The following is a 23,277-nucleotide window of genomic DNA, read 5'->3' on the forward strand; positions in this document are numbered from 1 at the left end:
ACTTGCCTTGTACCACAATGTAATAAATAAAAGACTTTGGGTTTCTATCGATTCCAGTCTCTGCATGGCTTTCATGTTCTTTTGTTTTATCACTCATTTTTGTACAGTGATGACAAAGGCCGATGGCTCATTCAGGCTTGAAAACATGACAGCAGGTACATACACTATAAATACTCAGAAAGATCACATCTTCTTTGAACCAGTTACTGTGAAGATTGCCCCTAATACACCCCAGCTGGCTGATATCCTGGCCTCAAGGTAGAAGAATTTTGTGGTACAGATAAATATTACATATATTAATATCTAATACATCTGGCTGTATCTTTCACACCTCATTTTACCACAACTTTGTGTTATTCTTCTGTTACTTCATAGCTTTAGTGTCTGTGGGCAAGTGACAGTCAAACGTTTCCCTGAAGGAGTTAAACAGATAGTCAAGTATAAATTAGCAATGATCGCTCAAAATAAGGAAAAGTCTTCATCAATTGCAACAGAGTCGGATTCTCGTGGACTATTCTGCTTCCAGGCCAAAACTGGAACCTATAACATTCAGGTGAACATGTAACAAATATTTGGTTTGCTGAAACTTGTTTGCTTATTTATCTGAAAGTAGAATGTCAGATCAGTATTATAATATCAGTATCATTTTGCTTTCTAAACTTAGGAATCCTATTTATGAATCTGTATTTAGTTCTTCATCTCCATTTATTTAGAAACTTACACAAAGATCTTGACTTCAGTTTAGACAAAATCACCAGATGTTCAAAGCAATAACTGTTAGATTTGAATTTGAAGCTGTTGACTAAATTGATACCAACACGAATGTAAAGATCATCTACGTAACTGCTATTTTTTTTCTTTTTTAATGGTGTTTGTTCATACATTTGCATTAAACTTCCGGTAAAATGATGGAACAGTCTATGTAGTGAATGTTGGCAGCCAATTGACATTGTACACAATGCTTTATCTCTCCACACTCCAGTGCATGGAAGGATTGATGACAATCCAGCTAAAGACTGTAACTTGCATTTTTTTATTTTCTAGCTGAGGAAGAATTTTTTAATTAACACCCAGACTACTTTTGATGGCAGTGAGCTAACTCAACACATATAAATTGAAACGGATCCTCTCATTCTTTAGATTTCGGGCATTGTTTTTACAAATCAGTCTGTCAGTAAAGATTTTATTTTGATAAAGTTATTAAAATTTAATTTTTGAATAGACATCACTTTTTATTTCACCATTTTGCACTTTTTTTTGTCCTTTTGATAATTCTTTCTTTGGCTTGGCTTCGCGGACGAAGATTTATGGAGGGGTAATGTCCACGTCAGCTGCAGGCTCGTTTGTGGCTGACAAGTCCGATGCGGGGCGGGCAGACACGGTTGCAGCGGTTGCAGGGGAAAATTGGTTGGTTGGGGTTGGGTGTTGGGTTTTTCCTCCTTTGTCTTTTGTCGGTGAGGTGGGCTCTGCGGTCTTCTTCAAAGGAGGTTGCTGCCTGCCGAACTGAGGCGCCAAGATGCACGGTTTGAGGTGAGATCAGCCCACTGGCGGTGGTCAATGTGGCAGACACCAAGAGATTTCTTTAGGCAGTCCTTGTACCTCTTCTTTGGTGCACCTCTGTCTCGGTGGGCAGTGGAGAGCTTGCCATATAACATGATCTTGGGAAGGCGATGGTCCTCCATTCTGGAGACGTGACCTCCCCAGCGCAGTTGGATCTTCAGCAGCGTGGATTCGATGCTGTTGGCCTCTGCCATCTCGAGTACTTCAATGTTAGGGATGAAGTTGCTCCAATGAATGTTGAGGATGGAGTGGAGACAACGCTGTTGGAAGCGTTCTAGGAGCCGTAGGTGATGCCGGTAGAGGACCCATGATTCGGAGCCGAACCGGAGTGTGGGTATGACAACGGCTCTGTATACGCTAATCTTGGTGAGGTTTTTCAGTTGGTTGTTTTTCCAGACTCTTTTGTGTAGTCTTCCAAAGGTGTTATTTGCCTTGGCGAGTCTGTTGTCTATCTCGTTGTCGATCCTTGCATCCGATGAAATTTCTATAAACTTCTATAAACTCTACTGCAGGTAATGCGTGCCTGTGGACTTGTTAAAAAGACTGATTTGGTGATTTTATTATCGATGAAGAGTGAAACATCATGCCCACTGTTCAGCACATGTTGACTTTGCTGTCGTTGATTGTGAATTCCAATAGGTTTTGATCAGTGATCCTGAAGCAAAAGCAGGACTTGCACTGAAACCAAAGTTTCAAACACTCACAGTAATAAATGCACCCATAATGGACCTTTCCTTCATCCAATTTATGGCATCTATTTCTGGGAAAGTGCTCTGTTTGGGTAAGTGAATGTTTGTTTGGAGTTGATTAATTAAGGCTTGTTATAATTATTTTTTTTTGCTGAAATTGCATCCTTGTTAAAATCAGGATTACGTTAAATCCTGTGATCAGGTTCCTTTCAATTGGTTAAAAACCACAATAATCCATGAGTGATAAAGAGAGTCAGAGTCGTGCAGCACAGAAACAGGTTCTTCAGCCGAACCAGGTTTTCATACTAAACCTTCCCTGTTCATGTACCTGTCCAAAAACCTTTTAAATATATAATTCCACAAAGGTGAGATTATCTCCATAGAAAAGATTGCACCAGGTCCCTTTTAAAGCTTTCCCCTCGCATTTTAGATTCATGCCCTCTAGTTCGAAATTCCTCTCCTATGGGGTAAAAAAGACTGTGATCATTCATCTCATCTGTGCCTCTCAAGATTTTAACACACCTCTATCAGTGAAACACCCCTGCCATACTAAACATACCTAAATAAAAAGTTACCAGTTTTGATTAAAAACATAATTGCTTGAGAAACTCAGCAGGTCAAAGATAAAGATACATAACCAACATTTCAGTCCTTATTATTTATTGTGCTTTAATCTTTTTTTTGTGATCTCAATATCACTTGAAGAAGATTCAATGGATTTTGTGTTATTTGAATTTGTCTAACTTGAGTAGGATGTTCTTAACCAAATACCTTGGTTTCTGTTCAGCTATATTCTCTTCCATTTATGAGTCTTTCCTAAAGAACTTATGAATAGTGATCAAGGTCCACAAATTCATAAGATTTAAACTTTTCTAAAAGATTGCAGGTTATTCAAGGGGATGAGAAAGAACAAGTGGCTGTCAAAAAGTGGTGATCAGGCCACCATACAACTAGTGATTGGTGAAACAGCTACCACCCTTAGAGCCACAGACATGGATTTTGTCAACTTGCCAGCAGTTCTTTCTTCCCTCTGTCTCTGAGACTTTTCCTATCATATATCTTACTTTAGGGATTGTGGATTATTTGAGACAACCATAAGATGAGCAGACCAGGCGGCTCCTCTTGGGAATCTATTACTGATTTAAAATAAAAAAAAAGGTTTAGACAGTAGAAAGAGGGAAACTGTTCCTATTGTGTAAAAATTAAAATATTTTTCTGCTCCCTTTCTGATACTATTGCAACTTTCTTGTAAAATGACCTGAACTGTATTCAAGCTGTTTATAGTTCTTGCGTTGCCTCCCTGCTCATGCATTCGATATGCCAATTAAATTAGAAAAAAACTTTGTTTGAGAACTAAGAAAATGTTTATAAATTATCTAATTACTCAATTTGGCAACATGCCACAACATTCTCATCAAGGGCAATTGGAAAAGATACCAAACATGAGCTCAATGCCAATGAGCATCTCTCTCTCCTTTTTTCATATCTAGTCCTGGTTCTTAAAATGATTTCTGCAAGCAAATAAATGACTTATGGTTTTGTTACAGGATGTGGTTACATATTTAGACTGTAACAGGTAGTGAGCAAAAATTATGTTTCAGTGTATATGATGTAGGATAATGAACAATAATTTTTATATACAAGTCTCACAGACGCCTTTGAGACTCAGGTCAGTAAATGATAATTCAATTATGCCTTATAGTCCAACTGATTGCTGAAGAATAGAAAATGTTTTGTGCTCGTTTCAATTAATTAGAATGAAAAATATGCCGTGCTTTTTTAATGATCTAATGCAATATTCAGCATCAAGTATGAGCAAGCTTTTGTTTCTTTAATTTTTTTTGATGAGTCAATCCCTTTTCATTAAGATACCTGTGGTGACTTAACTGTGACCCTTCAACCTTTGAGTCGTCATGGTGAGAAGCAAAGCTTGCACCTTTCGGGAAGTGCTGACTCTGTCCTATTCACTTTTAATGACATCTTTCCTGGGAAATACAAAGGTAAGGATTTTATGCGTGGATGTATAGTAAGTTCTTCATAAATTTTTCTAAGCAAGTAACTTATTCAAGGGAATATTATTGCCAATGTTGTGTTTTTTTTTTGCAGTGAATATTATTCATGACGAATGGTGTTGGAAAAACCGCTCTTTGGAGCTGGAGGTTGTGGATCAGGACTTGACTGGCGCAGAATTCAAACAGACAGGTTACATGCTTCGATGTGCGCTATCACATGCAATTACATTGGTAAGGGAAACCTTTCCCTCAGCACCCCTTTCTTATACTAACTCCAAATTTCCATCATTGTTTTAAACATCTAAAAATCTGTAGATTTTTTTCATGAATTATCTTAGTGATTGGGCCTCCTCAGTCCTCTCAGGTAGAGACACCCAAAGATTTAACATTCTCTCAATAAACAAATAGTAGAAGTGGACAGTGAGGAAAATTTTCAAAGCTTGCAGAGGGATCTGGGCAAACTGGGAGAATGGACCAGTAAATGGCTGATGGAGTTGAAGACAAGTAGAAGAGCAAACCACTGTGGAGTGCAGAGGAGCAAAGAGATCTGGGAATGCATTGTTCCCTAAAGGTGGCGTCGCAGGTGGACAGGATGGTAAAGAAAGCTTTTGGCATCTTAGCCTTTATAAATCAGAGAATTGAGTATAGGAATTGGGATGTTATGTTGAAGTTGTTTCAGACGTTGGTGAGGCCAAATTTGGAATATTGTGTGCAGTTTTGGTCGCCTAAATAAGGATATCAATCAGATCGAAAGTGTGCAAAGAAGATTTACTAAGACGTTGCCAGGATTTCAGGACATGAGTTACAGGGAAAGATTAAATAGGTTAGGACTTTATTCCATGGAATGAAGAAGAATGAAGGGAAATTTGATAGAGGTTTTGCAAGATTATGAGAGGTATAGACAGAGTGGATGCAAGTAGGCTTTTGCACTTAGATTGGGGGAGATAAGAACGAGAGGACATCGTTTTAGGTGAAAAGAGAAAGGTTTAGGGGGAACTTCTTCACTTAGAGAGAGGTGGGACTTCTTCACTCAGAGAGAGGAGGGAGTGTGGAATGAGCTAACATCTGACACGGTGAATGCGGGCTCAATCTTAAGTTTTAAGAATAAATTGGCTAGATACATGGATGGGAGGGATCTGGAGGGTTATGGTCATTGGGACCAGCAGATTAATGTTTGTCAGACTAGAAGGGTTGAATGGGCTATTTTCTGTGCTGTGTGGTCTATGGTTCTAAATAGCTTCTAATCTCTGCCTTGAATGGGCAACTTTTATTCTTTATGACTCCTGGTTGTAGACACATCAGTTAAATTAAAGAGCATCTGAGCGTTGAAAAATCCTCTCATAAATCACTTGCATACATTTAATATTTATTTATTGAAAGCTGATTAAAATAAAACAGTCACTAAATCATTGTTATAGCTTGATCTTTCCTTGGCTTTACCACTGACACCCAGAGACTGCAGGTCAAATTTGTCATATGCTTAAGATTTTTCTTCCTGACATATGCATTTTAGGAATTCTACCAAGATGGAAGTGGCCCAGAAAATGTCGGTGTGTATAACCTCACAAAAGGAGTGAACAGATTTTGTCTCTCTAAACCAGGTGTGAAATCTTGATGTTTGCTATGTAACTCTGTTGCTATTCCATGGCTCAGAACTGGTTTCAAATCTTTGTCCTCTTTGTTTTTCCATTCTTTTGGAATTTCTGCTGAAACTATAAGAAAGCAAGGTCTATTTATATTACATTTTAATGTAGGATTAAGCTTGAAAACACTTTTGCAGCAGGTAGTCAACCAATAGTTGCTGAGTCAGTATTTGATCAAGTTCAAATTAATTGTAATCTGGTTGTACATGTACAACTTGATGAAGCAGTTTATCTTTAGACCATAGTACACATACACAGATATGTAGTACACTCAACACACAAGCAACATATACACATAGCGATCCAAAATATATATATTTACAAATAATTTATGGGTTTCACGGATTGTTCAGTTTCACCGCCTGTGGGGAGAAGCTTTTTCCCAGCCTGGCAGTCCTGGTTTTTAATGCTCCTGTACCTCTTCCTCGAAGGTAGTGTCTCAAAGATACCGTGAGATGGATGGTAAGGGTCCTCAATGATTCTCTGAGCTCCCTTTAAGCATTGTTCCCTGTAGATATCGTCGATAAAGGGAAGGGAGGCTCCAATGATCTTCTCAGCAGTTTTAATCACCCTCCGTACTGAGTTCTAATCTGATGCTTTGCAGCTGCCATACCACACTATGATACAGCCAGCCAGGACACTCTCTATTGTGCTCCTATGGAATGTTGTTAGGATGGTGGCCAGTAGCCTTGCCCTCCTCAACCTCCTTAGGTAGTGTAGGTGCTGCTGTGCCTTCCTGACTAATGAGCAAGTGTGATGAGTCCAGGGTAGGTCATCCTTTAAATGGATGCCAAGAAACTTTGTGCTCTCCACTCTATCTTCCACAGAGCCATTGATATACAGTGGAGAATAATCCTTTGTCTTCTTGAAGTCCTCAATCATCTTTTTTGAGTGCATTAAGACTTGGGTTGTTGCTTTTGCACCACTGTCCAAGCCTTTCAACTTCCTCTTTGTAAGCTGACTACTGTTGTGTCATCAGTGAACTTGATGGTTCTATTGGATAATATACGAAAGCTTCACATATCACAATCAGAATTTATTGTCATGAACGTGTCACGAAATTCATTGTATTGTGGCAGCATTGCAGTTCAAATATTGGTATAAAATTACATTTAAAATCAATAAATTAGTGTGAAAGTGAGGTAGTGTTTGTGGTTCATTGTCCATTCAGAAATCTGATGGCAGAGGGGAAAAAGCTGTCTTTGTGCTGCTGGGTGTTCATCTTCAGGCTCCTGCGCCTCCTTCCCGATGGTGGCAGGCTGAGAGGGCATGGCCTAAGTGATGACGATCCTTGGCGATAAAGACTACTTTCTTAAGACACTGCCTCTTTTAGATGTCCTCGAAGGAATGGAGACTGATGGCCATAATGGCGCTGGCTGCGTTCACAATTCTCTGTAGTAATTTTTCTTGCCCTGTGCATTGGCACCTCCATATCAGACAATGATGAAACCAGTAAGAAGGCTTGCCTTCTTACTTGCCAAATTTCCAAGACTTTGATGACATACCAAATCTCCTCAAACATTTTAAGCTTATTATTGATTTGTCCTGGATATCTATTCTCTTTGTTCCTCCACACAATTTATTAGTTTGCCATTTTGTTTTCATTCCCTTGCCTTAATATATATACCCAAATGTATTCTGCATATCTCTGAATTAACATTTATTTGCAGCTCTCTTACTCAACTAGCTCTCCTTCAGTCAAAAGCTTCTCTAATTGGCAGCAATTTTCATTGTCTAACTTAATGCCAAGCTGCTTAATCAATTTTTCAGTCTCTTCTAAAAAATTATAATCAAAGACCATGAAGTTGATGTTGTCTTGGGCAGATTGTAACATTGATTGGTATGCAAATTTATCCCAGTTCAGTGCTTATCTGTGCTCCTACTCTTAGGAATTAACTGTCTATTTTGTAACTCTCTGAGACAGAAAAGTTTTTAATATTACATGATTCTGCTTGATTTACTTTGGACACCCAGATATTTGTGAGTACTGCTTATAAATGTTCATGTTTTGGATTAAACCATAATTTATAGCTTAAAGAAAACCATATCCCCTCACTCAATCAGCTGACAGTAATAAAAATTAATATAAATTACTGTCATTTATTATATATTTCCCAAACATTTATTATATTTCCCAAGAAATTAGTTTGTAATCAGAATTTATTGTCACAAAATTGATTGTTTTGTGACAGCATTAGAGGTGCAAATATTGCTATAAATCACATTTCAAATAAATTATAAACAAATAAATAAAATAAATTGGTGCAAAAGAAGAGAAAATAAAGTAGTATCTCCAATTAATTTTCCATTCAAAAATATGATGGCAGAGGGGAATGAACTGTTTTTGTCCTGTTGGGAGTTTGTCTTCAGGCTCCAGTCCCTTCTTCCTGATGGTAGCAATGAGAAGAGGGCATGGCCTGGTTGATGAGGGTCCTTGTGGATAGAGGCTGATTTCTGAAGACACTGCCTCTTGCAGATGTCTTCCATGTAGTGAAAGACATGCCCATGATGGCACTGGCTGAGTTCAGAACTCTCTGTAGTCTTGTCTTGTGCATTGGTATCTCCAGACCAGACAGAATGTTCACCTGTAGAAATTTGCAAGAGCTTTTGGTGACATACCAAATCTCAAACTTCATGAAGCATTGCTGCTGGTGAGCCTTCTTCATGATTGCATTGACATGGAGGCTCCAGGAGAGAGCTTCAGAGATGTTGACACCCGGGAATTTGTTCTTAACCCTTTCCACTGCTGATCCCTTGATCTCCTGGTTACCCCTCCTGACTTTCACAATCATTTCCTTAGTTTTGCTCACATCTTGAGTGCAAGGTGGTTGTTGTGACACCATTCAACAGCTGATCTATCTCCCTCCTGTACGCTTCCTCATTGCCGTCTGTGATTCTGCCGATGACTGTGGTGTCAATGGCAGTTTTGTAGATGGCATTTGAATTGTGCCTCGCCTCACAGTCATGAGTGTAGAGTGAGTAGAGCAGTGGGCTAAGCATGTATTCTTGAGGTGCGCCTGTGTGGATTGTCAGTAAATAGGAGATGTTGCTTTTGATTTGTACTGACTGTGGTCTTCTGATGACAAAGTCAAGGAAGATGACCATCTTTGCAACTAAAAATGACTTGGTACATCTTTACCAATTTGAAACAGAGCTACAAGATCAACTTTAAAAATAAACTTCTTTCATATTTTCTCACATCAGTACACCCCAAACGAATTATTCCTGAAAAAAGCTTATTGCTCTATTTTACGCAACTACAATTAAACATAGAAAGACAGCAAAATTTGCTAATTTAATGACCATTTAATGTATTTTATCATTATCATTTGAGGAATAAACATTGGTCCATGATGCATGGTAAGCAGTAAGAGCTTCCATACTTGCCTCACAGAGTTACCTGTTCCTCTCATTTATTATCTTATTTGAAAGGTAGCGACCCCTTTAATGCAACATTAAGAATGCATTGAACTTCAGATCCTTTGATGAAGCAACATTTCAGAAGTACCGTATATAAAATGCAAAATTACCTTTAGAATGCTGCACTCTAAAGCCGTAAAATTAAGATTGCCATCTTTGTGCTGCAATTCTCCTGACGCAGGCAAACAGCATAAAACATGGAATTTTCCTTGTTTTAGGAGACACCTGTGGAAAAACACTACATGTTCATTTTCTTTATTAATAAAAATACCATCAAGCTTTATGTATTTCTCACTTAATTTCTGACAAATCACACGGAACCAATAGCTTCTCTTGAAGCAGCCAGAGATCTCCAGGAAGATGTCACTCAGCTTTCTCCCACACCTTTCCCAACCTACACATTACACTATCCTATAATACGTCAGACTTTAGTCTGGTACTTATTTGTTATGAGAATCATCAGCCTGATAATACATTGGGCAATTCATGGAATAACATAGCTGTTGTAATAAAATAATATGAAGTGAGAGATGTATGATTTTTGTTTTTAAATTATGTCACCAGGTGTCTATAAGGTAACTCCTCGTTCATGCCATCAATTTGAACAAGAATTTTACATCTATGACACGTATGTATTCTCTCCTCTTTTTGATAATGAATAAGCAATCCGCTTAAATATGGTTATTAATTCTCAAGAATATTTTCCGACTATTTCTTTATCAGAGCGGCACCCACCATTTTAACTTTAACAGCAACTCGACATCATGCTCTTGGAGCTATTGTGACGGACAAATTAACAGATGTCACAGTTACCATCAGGTAAGAATAGCTACAGTGAAATTGTATTAAATTGTCTTTCTCGCTTTAAAATTTTTTAAAAATTTACATTTTAAATTAAATTTACACATACAGCATGGTAAAAGGCCCATGAGCCCTTGCTGCCCAATTACACCCAATTGACTTAGAGCAGTGGGAGAAAACTGGAATCTCCGGGGAAAACCACACAGACACGGGGAGAACATACAAACTCTTTACAGATAGCGTGGCATTTGAACCCATGCCTCGATCGCTGGCACTGTAGTCGCATTGTGCTAACTGCTACGCTAACCACGGTGTTAGAATTTTTTTTTTCATTGGGGAAAAGTAATATTGGATACATTGTTTTGTAGCAACTTTGCAGGCACGTTATTGCTTGGCATTCGATGATTTGTGGTCCTTTTATTCATATCTGGCAAAGGTGTGTGCAGCATATCTGTGATGTGCCAGTTGATGAAGTAGACAAAGACGATGTGGTCAAACAATAATCATGGCTTTTATTAGCAGAAACTCATGGTACAATAATGAAAGACAATGGGTGCATATACATTTATATCCAAGGGGAGTGTCCTTAACAGTAGAGATAATGCACAGCCAATGTTAGTACAGCAAGGCTCGCCAGAGGGGAGACAAGTAGCTTGGCAGACATTCACCACAGTCTTCAAACAAATAAAACCATGCATAAATGATGGGTAAACAATTTTAACAAAAAATGTGTATTATTAAATGTTGCTTGCTCAGAATATTGAATTCTCTACCCACAATCACTTCTTAACATGACAGTGGTTCCAAAAGATGACTCACAAATTTCTTCAGGCAGACAACCAGTAATGCCCACATTCTAAGATTGAAAATATGAAAAAAATCCTGCAGCAGTTGACAGTGAATAGTAAATGTTACATCCATATTGATATCAACCTTTGTGCTTTTAATTTTATAACTGTTTAATGGAATGTAAGTGTTGCATGGTATGCTAACAATTATTATCCATATCTAATTTCACCTAATCCTTGTAAACTTCCAGACCATTTCAGGATGATTTAAATTATATTGGTACAAATCTGGAGTGACATTAAGACCAGATTGGTTAAGAATATCCTTGAAATGCTTTCATTGATGGATATATGACTAACAGACTCCAATGTGTTAAGTTATAGACAACTTCTCCTACTCCATTCTCACCTCAGGGCTGTGTGCTGAGCCCTCTTCTGTACTCCCTTCTCACCTATGACTACATTCCTGTACATGGATCTAACTCCATAATCAAGTTTGCTGACAACCCCATAGGTTGGCCTGATCAAAGGGGATGATGATATGGCCTACAGGGACGAGGTCCAGCACCTGGCCGCATGGTGTGCCAATAGTAATCTGGCCCTTAACACCCAGAAGACCAAGGAGATCATTATGGACTTCAGGCGTGCTGGGACCCACACGCATGCTCGATCTACATCAATGAAGCTGTAGTGGAATGTGTATCAAGCTTCAAATTCCTTGGTGTCCATCTTTCTGATGATCTCACCCAGCCCCTGAACTCCACGTGTTCAAAAAGACGCAACAGCATGTTTATTTCCTGCAAAGCATCAAGAAAGCTCCCCTCCGTCCCAGGATACTAATGAATTTTTTACCGCTGTACCATTAAGGGCATACTCACCTACAGCATCTCAGTGTGGTATGGCAACAGTCCTGTATAGGTCTGTAAAACACTCCAGCGGGTGGTGAAAATTGCCCAGTGGATTATCGGCACCCAATTGTCCACCATTGAGAATATCCATCAGAAACACTCCCGGGGAGAGCGAAAAGCATTATCAAGGATGCATCTCAACCTAACTATGGACTTTTTATTCTCCTTCCGTCCTGTAGGCCCTGCAGGAATCTCTGCTCCCAAGCCAGCAGGCTCAGGAAGAGCTTCTTTCCTGAGGCAGTGACCCTGCTGAATCTTACATCACAGCACTGAGCAATATTGCACCCATATTGTACTGTCAGTACTTTTGTACTTGCTTGTTTGCTGGACCGCTTGCTTTTATTCACAGTCACTTGTAAATAGTGCTGTTCCTTGTACTTCTGGTTAAATGCTAATTGCATTTTATTGGCTTTGTATCTGTACTTTATTTTCCTGGATAAGGGCATTGATGGCATATCCAACCTTTATTGTCTATGTTGCCTGGAATAAGTGATGGCAGGTCACCTCTTGAGCTACTGTAGTCCATCTGGTGAAGGTATACCCCACAATGCTATTGGAAAACGAGTTGCAGGATTTAGTGCCATGCTAATGAAGGATCAGTAATATATTTCCAAATCAGGATGATGTGCAACCTGGAGGCAAACCTAAAGAAGATGGTGTTCCCTCGGCTATTAATGCTCTTGTCTTTGATGAAAGAAATTGCTGATCAGACAGGTGCTGTTTGATTAGCCGAGCTAGTAATTACATTACATTTTTCTGATGGTGTTAGCCTTTTATTCGAGTTTGTAAATTAAATTTTAATTCTTCAGCCGTGTGGTGTGATTTTTATACTTGTACCTAGTCCAAGCCTCTAGATGTTAGTCCAGTGATGTGACCATGATACTACCTTATCCCTTGACTTTGATATGGTGGTCTAATGAGTGACTATAGCTCTATTTTAAATGATGCACTTGGAAGTGCATACAAATGCTTGAAATATAAAAAGGAGCTGATTAATTAGTCTCTGGAGAAAGAATGCAGGTTATGCATGTGTTTACTCGATTAATAGCAAAAAAATATTTAAAATACTTTCTCTAGAAATTTGTAACCTTTGTTAGTCAAGTGGGTATAGAAGGATGAAATGCTTTGGAAAAATGACTAGGAGAATCCTATACATACTCCTGATTAAGCATTGATGAATGACAGAGTCTGGATTATCAAATTTGGAACCGTGGATGATACTGAAGATCTGAGTAAATCTACTGTCATTGAGCAAATACAAAATTTATTCTAAACAGTTCTAAATGCTCAGAGTTTCTTCCTGCTTCAGTATTATTTTTCTTTCCTCCGTTGCCTAGATCTTCGATTGATAGTGAACCTGCTTTAGTCGTGGGACCTTTGAAGTCACTTCAGGAGCAACGACAAGAGCAACAACTGGTAGAAATAGAAGCTCGTAGACTTGAGCGTGAAAAGAAAGGCCAGAAAGAAGTGGAAAGAGAACCTCCGGCTCAGGAAATTGTGGAGGAGCTCAAGGGACCGTTTGTGTATGAATTTTCATATTGGGCAAGGTAGGACCTTGTGATAATTGATATTCCACAGTTGCCTTGAGGTTTTCTGTTGTTTTATATTCAACTCTTTAAAAGACAAGTGAAGAGAATTTGTTATTTGACATTCAAAATGTGAATATGAGCAAGAAAATCAATTGGATGCTGATTCATTTTGAGAATATGAATAAAATGACTGGAATCCTGCTCATTGTATGTTTTGCAAGCATTAAATGCATCCCTCTCCACTAGAAATAGAATGATTTATGTTTAAAGATGATTTATAAGTACTATTTTGTCAATTTATGAAGTTAAACATGTTATTGGATTTTAGCCAGATTATCTGGATGCCTTCCATTCATTGCACTCGATTCCATTAAGTTGTCTGTGAGAAATTGTCTTGTCTATATAAAATAAATTGCTTCTTTAAATTCATTCCAGAAGTGGAAAAATTCCCTCTCCACCTGGATTGCTTTCAAAACAAGAGCAAAAACTACTTCTGAATATGCACTGCTTTAACTATAAAACATTTCCCATATATATCTATTTTATCTAATTTGAGAAAGAATTCCTTATTATCACTTTTGTTCCTTTGAAACTTGTCTGATGAATTTTGAAAAACTTGTAAATAATTCCAGTAGATGTATTCAATATGTAAATAGGTTGAAAATATATTAGCATCTCAATGTTCTAGAATGTAATTGAACTTCTGCTTCTTCAGATGATTTTATTCTATCATAGTAGAAGTTGGCCTTTTGTATTTTTGCTTTATTTAATTGTTTGGCATGTGGTATTTATTGACAATCTCTAATTGGCTGAAGAATGTGGTTGTATACACCCTACTTTAACCAATGAGGTAAGGTAGCAGTTATGATACAACTGAATAGCTTACTTGACCATTTCACAGAGCAGCAATCTGGTGTCATGTTAACTAGAATAGGAATGAATGGCAGATACCCTTAATTGATCCAGCTGGGTTTTTAAGACAGCCCTTTAGTTTCATGGTCATCTTTTATCTCCCCAATTTATTTCAATGTCATAGGGACTGTAAAGCTTTTGGGTCTTATTCTTTTCACTTGGCCCTCCTGAGTAACCGAGTTCAAAATGGCTTTAAATCACATCAACCAGGAATTTGATCATGTACTTAAATAAAATTATACATTGTTTTTCTCCAAAGATTAGTTTTATGATGCTCTTTTGTTTGGCAGTTAAGTTTTATGATCTGAAATTTCAAAACCATGTTATTTTGGTCATATAATCTGCTGTTGATAATTGTTTTAGCAAAGCTAACTCTTATTGTTTGGATTTTTGGTAGAGCCGGAGAAAAGATTGCGGTCACACCCTCGTCAAAGGAACTTCTCTTCTACCCTCCATTTGTGGAAGCAGTCATCACTGGAGGTAACCTTTAACTTGGCTTGAGTGATAAACTGCTTAAAATTGTTTTATCTAACTACTAAAGGAAATCATTTGTTATTTTAGAGATGAATTGGAATAAATTATAAATAGGATATAAAAACATCACCTGTCCCACAGGCAGACATGTAATGTGATTCTAGTTAGCTTCTAAACTTTTTGTTGTCATAGGCTATAATGGTGTAAGTCAGGTTTAAATTAATATGCCTATTAATTTGTACGTAATCAGTAAGCAAATTTTATGCTTCTCATTTACCAGCTATTATAAATTTTGATCAATAATACTAAAATCAATTTTTTAAAACAGTCCAGACTTGCATATTTCAAATGTAATAAACCACGATAAATATAAATATAGCTGGACTTTAAATGCCACGATTCATGGGCTACAGAGGGTGTGCATGCATTTTTCTTTTCCAAGTAGTTGCGTGCACTTTTAGAATAAACTTTTTTTTATAATTCAGGTATTCAAGTCAAGTCACATTTATTTGTGGTTCATACCATAAACTGGACCATGGAGCTAGTTATTTACATGGATTAAATTAACTCATAAACAATTTTAAAAAATAACATATCATAAATAACATATCATTCATTAAATATCATGTTACATATGCTAGCCTATGTCCCTGAAGTTTAGAAGCTTCATGACTTGGTGGGGAAAAAAAACTGTCTCGTAATTTGGTCACGAGCCCTCTTCGGTACCTCTTCCTGAATTACAGGAAAGAGGGGTGAGTGCAGTCCTTCACAATGTTTATGGCTTTCTGCAAACAATGGCTGTTATAAATGTCCATCATGGCAGGGAGAGAGACCCCAATAATCCCCTCGGCACTCTTTACGTTCTGAGTTCCCGAACCAGGCAGTGATGCAGTTACATAGGATGTAGTGAGGGTGGAGAATGGAAGCTGAACTTTCTTCAATCTCTGCAGGAATTAAAGACATTGTTGGGCCTTCTTGGCAATGGATCTGGTGTTGGGGGACCAGGAGAGATCCTCCGCCAGGTACATGCCAAGGAATTTGGTGCTCTTGGCTACCTCGACAGTGGAACCATCGATGATTAGTGGAGAGTGTTCCCCCCCGGGCTCTACTGAAGTTGACCACCATCTCCTTTCTCTTGTTGTCGTTTTGGTGTAGGTTGTTGTCTCTGCACCAGTCCTATAGTGATTTCGCCTCCTTTCTGTAAGATGGCTTAACATTCTTGCTGATGAGCCCCACCATGGTCGTGTCATCAGTGAACTTGATGATGTGATTAGAACTGTATCTCGCTGCACAGTTGTGGTCAACAGGGTAAACAACAGTAGGCTGAGCTCGCAGCCCTGAGGGACCCCGTGCTCAGTGAGATGGTGTTGGACATGCTGTTTCCGAACTGGACTGACTGAAGTCTTCCAGTCAGGAAGTCGAAGATCCAGGCCCAGAACTGTCTTAGATGTTTACGTATAGTGAATGTAATACAATTATGGTGCTGCAGTAAAGTAGGCTTCCCTTCATTTCATTTTGCAATATAGTCTTCTAAAAATTCTATTGAGGGATGCAGGTGCTGTGGAATGATTGTGTTGAACTGTTTCTTAACAGTTTTTGATAATATTTGAGATCACATTCTAATAATGAAAATGGTTTGAATGCAAATGCAGATGGAATAACAAGGAATACTATCCAAAACATTTAGTTCAAGGAAAGGCCCAGAAGTAATGAATTGAAAGTTCAGATTGCTAATTATTCTTTATTTTCTAACTATTTTTATTCTACCAGTATCGATTAATCACACAACTTGTCTCAGATGGTGCAAGACATCATCAATAACATAAGAAGAAGTTTTAACTTTTTTCATTTTCATAAATCATATTTGTAGTTGCTGATGTATCCAAAAATTATAGTTGTTTGGGCAATTTGCACTCTTAGGTTTGCTGTCATATCACCCTATTTTTACCACTGATTAAAATTTCTCTGTCCTTTCTGGTGTATTACTGGAAAGGATCTACTTCATCTATTAATGATCAGTTATTATTGGAATCCGCATTGGATTAAAATTTACATGGAATGATAAAATGGAAATGTTTCAAGATGAAAAATAGAAAAAACAATTTGATATATTCAAACTATGCATTATTCATGTTGTACTCATTTTTCATATTCCTAGTTCTATGTAGAGCTTGATTTTGGAATTTTTAACAGAGGTGTTGCAATATGGGTGGATCTGAATGCTTCTGGTTGTTCTACTAACATCGTGTAACTTTTCATTCTGCTGTGTTTATAATTATATTCATAAGAAAAATTAATAGGTTGTTGGCTTTCTTAATAAAAAATATACCCAACCCTTGAAGTGAAAAAAAAAATTAACTTGTAAGTATTTTCAATAGTGATTAACCTAAGAAAGGTTAAGAATTTTTCTTGAGGCATATTCAATCTAGTGTTGCCAATTGATGGAATAACAATTTATTGCAGATAGCTGTCCGGGAAGGCTAATAGAGATCCAAGGAAAAGCTGGACTATTTCTAGAAGGACTAATACACCCAGCATTGGAAGGAGTTGAGATCATCATCACCGAGAAAAACGCAGTACCACTTATTACTGTGTTTACTAATGAAGAAGGGTCATACAGGTAACCTGAAGAACTGTCTTAGATGTTTACGTATAGTGAATGTAATACAATTATGGTGCTGCAGTAAAGTAGGCTTCCCTTCATTTCATTTTGCAATATAGTCTTCTAAAAATTCTATTGAGGGATGCAGGTGACATGCCAAATGTCCTCAAACTTCTGAGGAAGCCTGGTGCACTTTCTTGACCATTGTGATTGGACCAGGTTGTAAGAAATGTTTACTCATAGAAATTTAAAACTGTAGTCTCCTCCTCCAGCTGCTGATACAGACAGAGGAGTGAGCTCCACCTCTTTTCTGGAAGTCTATGACCAGTTCCTTAGTCTTGCTGACATTGAGAGAGGTTGTTGTCCTGGCACCAGGCCACTAATTCTTCTATCCCCTTTCTATATTCTGAATCCTCATTGTTTGAGATCCAGTCTATGACCATAGACATCTTCAAATTTATAGATGGAGTTGGAGTAGTGTTTTGCCACACACAGTTATGGTGGGGGGTGGGGGGGAAGGGAGTACAGCAGTGGCTGATTAAACAGCCTTGCGGGGCATCGTTGTTAAGGATGATCTTGGAAGAAGTGCTGACACCAATCCTTACTGATGGTTGTCTGCAGGACAGGAAGCCATGGGTCCAGTTGCAGAGTGGGATGCTGGCACTAGGGGCTCAGAGTTTGGGCATGCATTTATATGGCACGATGGTGTGCCAATGAATAGTAGTCTGACATCGCTCTCAGTCCAGAGCTGAGTTGTTCCAGGGCTGAGCTTAGGACCAGGAAAATGGCATCTGCAGTGGATCCATTGTAGTGGTCAATGAATTGAGGTGAGTCAATTAGAGCCTCTGGGCAGTAGTCACTTAGGGCCATAATGATGTTTTTCTTTGGCACCCATATGATTGGGTGAAGCAGATGGGCACTTGCTTGTAACTGGGATAGGTTCAATATGTCTGTGAATGCTCCCACAAACTGGTCTCCACAAGCTCACAGGAAATTCCCAGGGACTCCATCTGGGTCGGTTGCTTTCATTGGATTCACTCTCAAGAAGGTCAATCTGACTGGGTGCAGGTGTGCCACTGGCTCACTGGCCTCCTGTTCGAAACAAGTGTAGAATCCATCGAGTTCACTGGCAAGGTTATGATGTTGCTTCTTATTCTGCTCAGTTTTGCTTTATAACCTGTGACCTGTCACAAGCTCCAGTTTCTAAAAGGTTCACCTAGGATTCAAATTTAGTTTGGTGCTGCCACTTGGCATCTCTGAAGGCCTTGCAGAGGTCATATCTGGATTTCCTGTAAAGGGCTGAGCTGCCCGATCTGAGTGCCTTAGACCTGTCCTTCAACAGCAAGTGGATCTTGCAATTCAGCCATGGTTTGAAAGTCCGCATTATTCTCGCGACCCTTGATATACTTGCTGATGTATTCAGTGATGATATATTTGTTGAAGTTGGTTGCTGAGTCCTTGAAGATGAACTCACCTACTGACTCAAAGCGGTCATGTAGGATATCATCCCCGGTGCAGTGAAGTTGTTGTTTTGGAGGTATTCAGATCCATATACGACACCTTATGAATATTTTGATATGAGAAGTACAGATTTTGAATAGAGTTTCTAAAACCAATATTTTGGAGGTTTGGATATCCTTCTCATGAGAAGGTGCTTTACCAGAGTTTCATAAAGAGCCCCAAGGTGGCAGTGTGGATCTTTGATGAGAGCAGGATTATAATTCCATTTCATTTCAAAACTGTAAGGAGTAAGATAAAATTGTACTTGTGGAAATGCCTGTTCTGTTATTATTGGAATTTCTATAAGCCATGTTTCTCTATGTAAGTTTAGATTATGGTGCAGTTGTATCAGAAAATAAATGTGCCTTGATTCTTGAGGTTCCAACTTGGGCATATTTTTGTTTTGTGTATTTTCTTCCACAATGCATTATTCTGCATGATCAACCATCTTCTGTACTTCTTTCTTCTGCTCCTTCATCCTCACATTCAGCAACAAACATGAAGAGTTGCTTGCTAAGATGAAGAACATCCATTTAGTTTTCTCTCTCTCCTTGCAGCACCAAACTAAATTTGAATCCTAGGTGAACCTTTTAGAAACTGGAGCTTGTGACAGGTCACAGGTTATAAAGCAAAACTGAGCAGAATAAGAAGCAACTCCCCTTGTCTTCAAACAAAAACATTACTTGATCCAAGCTAGAAATGTTAGTTATTTATTTTGTGATTGTCAAAATGGTTTTACCTTGAGTTTTAGTTAGATAGTTTCTCCTATTTCTTCCACCTTCTCCATCAAAAATAATGTAGGCCATGTAATCCCTTGAATTATAATAAAATTAGGTGTGACCTGATCTTGGCTTCACTTCCACATTATGTCTGTTCTTCATAACCCGCAATCCATAAAGAACAAAAATCTGACCATCTTGGGTCTGCTTTTTTCAATGATTCATCCTCCGTAGCTTATTCAACAGGGGGCATTTCAAAGACTCATGATCAATTTAGGGAGGAAATTCCCCCTCAGCTCTTCTTAAATGGGCGACTACAGCTTATTTGAAACATTTCCTTTTAAATTTTATCATGTCAAGTCCTCTCAGAATCTTATGGTTCACGAAAATCATCTTTCAGTTCACCTCACCTTCAACTATTATGGTGTAAACTGATTAGCTTTTCCTCATAACATGAACCTTTCATCCTAGAAATCAACCTAGTGAAAATAACCCACTTTGCCTCAGTTTCCTGTGGGCTAATCAATCTTCTGTCCATACTAGCAGAGCTACAAACAGTTAGGCAGCGATCTTTTAGGTGGCATCTTAATCAACATTAAACTCCTTTTGGAATATCAAACCTTCTGTATCTACTGTGCGCATGGCTTATTACTTTCTCAAAGAACTCTATCAAAGATGACATTTACAAACATGCTGCTGGTGTTTAATGATCCATTTTGACTTTTCCCAAAACCAGGTGTTAGGCAAGCATGCCTTGAATTTCCTGCTTTCTAACCATCTCCTTCTTTGAAAAGGAGTATTGTATTTGCACTAAGTCACTTGAAAGGACAGAAGTGGTATATAATCTTTTTTTGTAAATTTTTCAAGGGTTGGTCCATTACACAGAGACCAAGAGTACTCAATAACTGCTCGAAAGGAAGGTTTTGTTCTGACTGCAATTGAAGGAACAGTTGGTGATTTTAAAGCTTTTGCATTAGCAGGAATAACTTTTGAGGTAAGATAAATGTGCATTACTGTGTCATTGATATTTGTGCTTTATAGTTTTTAAACGAACTTTACAGAAGCTACTAATCAATTAGTTTTACATGGTAATAGCTGCATGGCACATGGCTTCTCCGAGAGGAAAACATAAATGACCAGATGAGCTGACAATGCTGTTATCTTTATTGCAGAAGATTTTTTTTTAAATTCTGGAATTCTTCCAAATGTTATCTGTTTACATAATTTGAAATTAAAGCATTATATGTGACTGGTTAGTTTAATGATTACCACATATTTTTTGGTGTTGATTCTAAATTGCCAAACATTGAGATCTATATTTCTTTATGTCTGTTATGGATTGGGTTCATAAGCCATACACTGTTCTGGAATTAGCCTTGTCAGGTTAATTTGTCTATTTTGCTTAATAGTAACTGCAAATCTGAAAGTAATTCAATAGTGGGAATCAGTTTGTGATATGAATTCTTTAGTTTATTTGCTGTGGTGCTTTCACATATATTTCTAAGAGCTTCAACTTTATAATTTGAGTGCTTAATGACCACCATCCCTTTAAATAGATATGATTTGTATAGGTCTCCTTATAGTTATAGAGTTGTGCAGCATGGAAATGGACTTTTTGGTCCACTTCTCCATACCAGCTCGAGTCTTGTTAGGGTTGGTGTCGTTGGGGGGGGGGGGGGGGGGGAGGAATTTATGGGTCATGCCCCCCCCCCAATGTGTTATTTTGCCTCCCCACCCACCTGTGTGCAGCACTAGTGTCAACAGAGGGGGTGTCACCAAAATGAACCATGTGGTTAAATCTGGTACACCGGAGGGAGGAGGGAAGTGTGAAAGCAGTGGACGGAGGAGGTCCATGGCAGGTATGGCACCTGGACCCTCCCCACCCTGGATGGAGTTCTCGAATGGCAGTTTGTGCCCCCCCCTACCATGGTTACCCTAATGCTCCTCAATTAGATCTATTCTGATGCAGAGTCTGATTCTCAAGAGTCTGAGTCTCATGTACCTGTGTTTGACCCATATCCTTCTAAACCTTTTCTAGCCAGTGCCCGTCTAAATTACTTTTAATTGTTATTGTACCTGCATCTACCACTGCCTCTGTCAAGTTGTTCTACATACCTTCCACGCTCTATGGAAAAAGTTGCTCCAAATGTCCCCTTTAAATTTTTCTTCTCTTACCTTAGACATGCTTACCCTGGGAAAAAGGTTGTGACCATTCATCTTGGATATGCCCCCCTTGATTTTATGTATCTCAATAAGGTCACCTTCAGCCTTTGATACTCCAAGGAAAAAAGCTCCAGCCTATCCAGTCTCTCCTTATAACTCAAGCCTTCCAGGCCTGTAACATTTATAAGCTTATGTGCATCCTTTCCACCTTAGTCACATCTCCCTCTCATTAGGCACACAGTACTCCAGATATGGTCGCACCAATGTTGTTCAGTTGACCACACAACTCTTGAACTCAGTGTCCTGACTGAAGAAGTATGCCAAACACCTGATTCATCACACTATCTACCTGTGTCACCATTTTCAGGAAACTATGTACTTTTATCCTAAGACCTCTCTGTTCTACCACATTCGCCAGAACTCCAAGTTAAATTCCATCGGCACTTACACTTGGCCGTCTCTTAAAGAAAATTTAATTCATGCATGTTGATTTCCCATGCACTAAACAATGCTAACTATCCCAAACCAGCCAGCGCTTTCCCAAGTGCATGTGAATCTTATCTCAGAATCCCATTGTGACTCTCCCATCAGCCTAACCAGTTTGTTGGTTAGTCCTTACAGCCATTTTTAAATAAAGGCATGACATTGGGCACCTTCCAGTCTTCTGTTATTTTACTAGTGATCAATGATGATCAAAGTATCTCTGCCAGGGTCTCAGAAATTTCATCTATCGCTTCCCACAACATCTTAAGATGTATTTGGTCAGGAATTTATACATCTTCATGAGCTTTAAGACTGTTAGCCGTCTTCTTTTGTAATGCCAGTATGGTTCAAGACATCCCTCTTCCCTCAATTCCCATGCTTCCATGAACATTCCATGATAAATTCAGATGACAAATATTCATTGAGGATCACACCCATCTCTTGTACCTTCACTCATAGATGACCTTATTGATCTATCAGAGGACCTTTTCTCTTCTAAGTTACCATTTTGCGCTCAATATAAAATCTCTTGGGATTCTCTTCTCTTGCAAAGATATCTTGCAAAGCTATCTTGAGTGTTTTTTTCCCCCTCCTGATTTTCTTCTTACGTGATTTCTTACATACCTGGTATTTCTCAAGGAATTTGCTTGATTCCAGCTGACATATATGCCTCTTTTTTCCTGACTAGAGCCCAAATGCCCCTCATTAAACAGGGTCAACTAATCCTGCCAGCCTTGCTATTTACTTCAAAAGTAACATGCTGGCCCTAAATTCTCCCTATCACTCTTTTAAAAGCCTCCCATTTCCCATTCACCTCTACATTGATATTTGATCATCATGTGGTTATAACATATTGTGCAATTAATAGTATTTGTGAACTTATGAAGTTTGGTGTAATAAGATTTTGAACTTATGAAAGTGTTCATTATATTTGTAAACAGATAAAAACTGAAGACCATCGTCCCCTTGCTGGCGTCCTTTTGTCTCTTAGTGGAGGACAGTTCCGCTCTAATCTGCTCACACAGGAAAATGGCGTGCTTACTTTTGCAAACCTGGTAACGTTTAATTCATCAA

At 38.5% G+C, this 23,277-nt stretch overlaps 1 protein-coding gene across 2 annotated transcripts in view; it reads left to right on the top strand.

The window, feature by feature from the left end:
• Nucleotides 1-23,277, top strand: part of nomo (nodal modulator) — a 68,858-nt gene that overhangs the window by 23,778 nt on the left and 21,803 nt on the right. For both annotated transcript variants that reach the window (XR_011347494.1, XM_069906643.1), the window contains exons 11-23: nucleotides 108-258; nucleotides 376-553; nucleotides 2,200-2,341; nucleotides 4,118-4,249; nucleotides 4,356-4,492; nucleotides 5,775-5,862; nucleotides 9,889-9,952; nucleotides 10,048-10,143; nucleotides 13,159-13,368; nucleotides 14,660-14,742; nucleotides 17,200-17,356; nucleotides 20,425-20,551; nucleotides 23,145-23,258. Coding sequence is in view for 1 of the 2 variants with exons in the window: in XM_069906643.1 (XP_069762744.1) it covers nucleotides 108-258; nucleotides 376-553; nucleotides 2,200-2,341; nucleotides 4,118-4,249; nucleotides 4,356-4,492; nucleotides 5,775-5,862; nucleotides 9,889-9,952; nucleotides 10,048-10,143; nucleotides 13,159-13,368; nucleotides 14,660-14,742; nucleotides 17,200-17,356; nucleotides 20,425-20,551; nucleotides 23,145-23,258 (1,679 nt within the window). In the remaining variant the exon portion in view is untranslated. The remainder of the gene's footprint in view (nucleotides 1-107; nucleotides 259-375; nucleotides 554-2,199; nucleotides 2,342-4,117; nucleotides 4,250-4,355; nucleotides 4,493-5,774; nucleotides 5,863-9,888; nucleotides 9,953-10,047; nucleotides 10,144-13,158; nucleotides 13,369-14,659; nucleotides 14,743-17,199; nucleotides 17,357-20,424; nucleotides 20,552-23,144; nucleotides 23,259-23,277) is intronic.

The sequence above is a fragment of the Narcine bancroftii genome, chromosome 12 (assembly GCF_036971445.1).
Source record: "Narcine bancroftii isolate sNarBan1 chromosome 12, sNarBan1.hap1, whole genome shotgun sequence".
NCBI classification, from domain to species: domain Eukaryota; kingdom Metazoa; phylum Chordata; class Chondrichthyes; order Torpediniformes; family Narcinidae; genus Narcine; species Narcine bancroftii.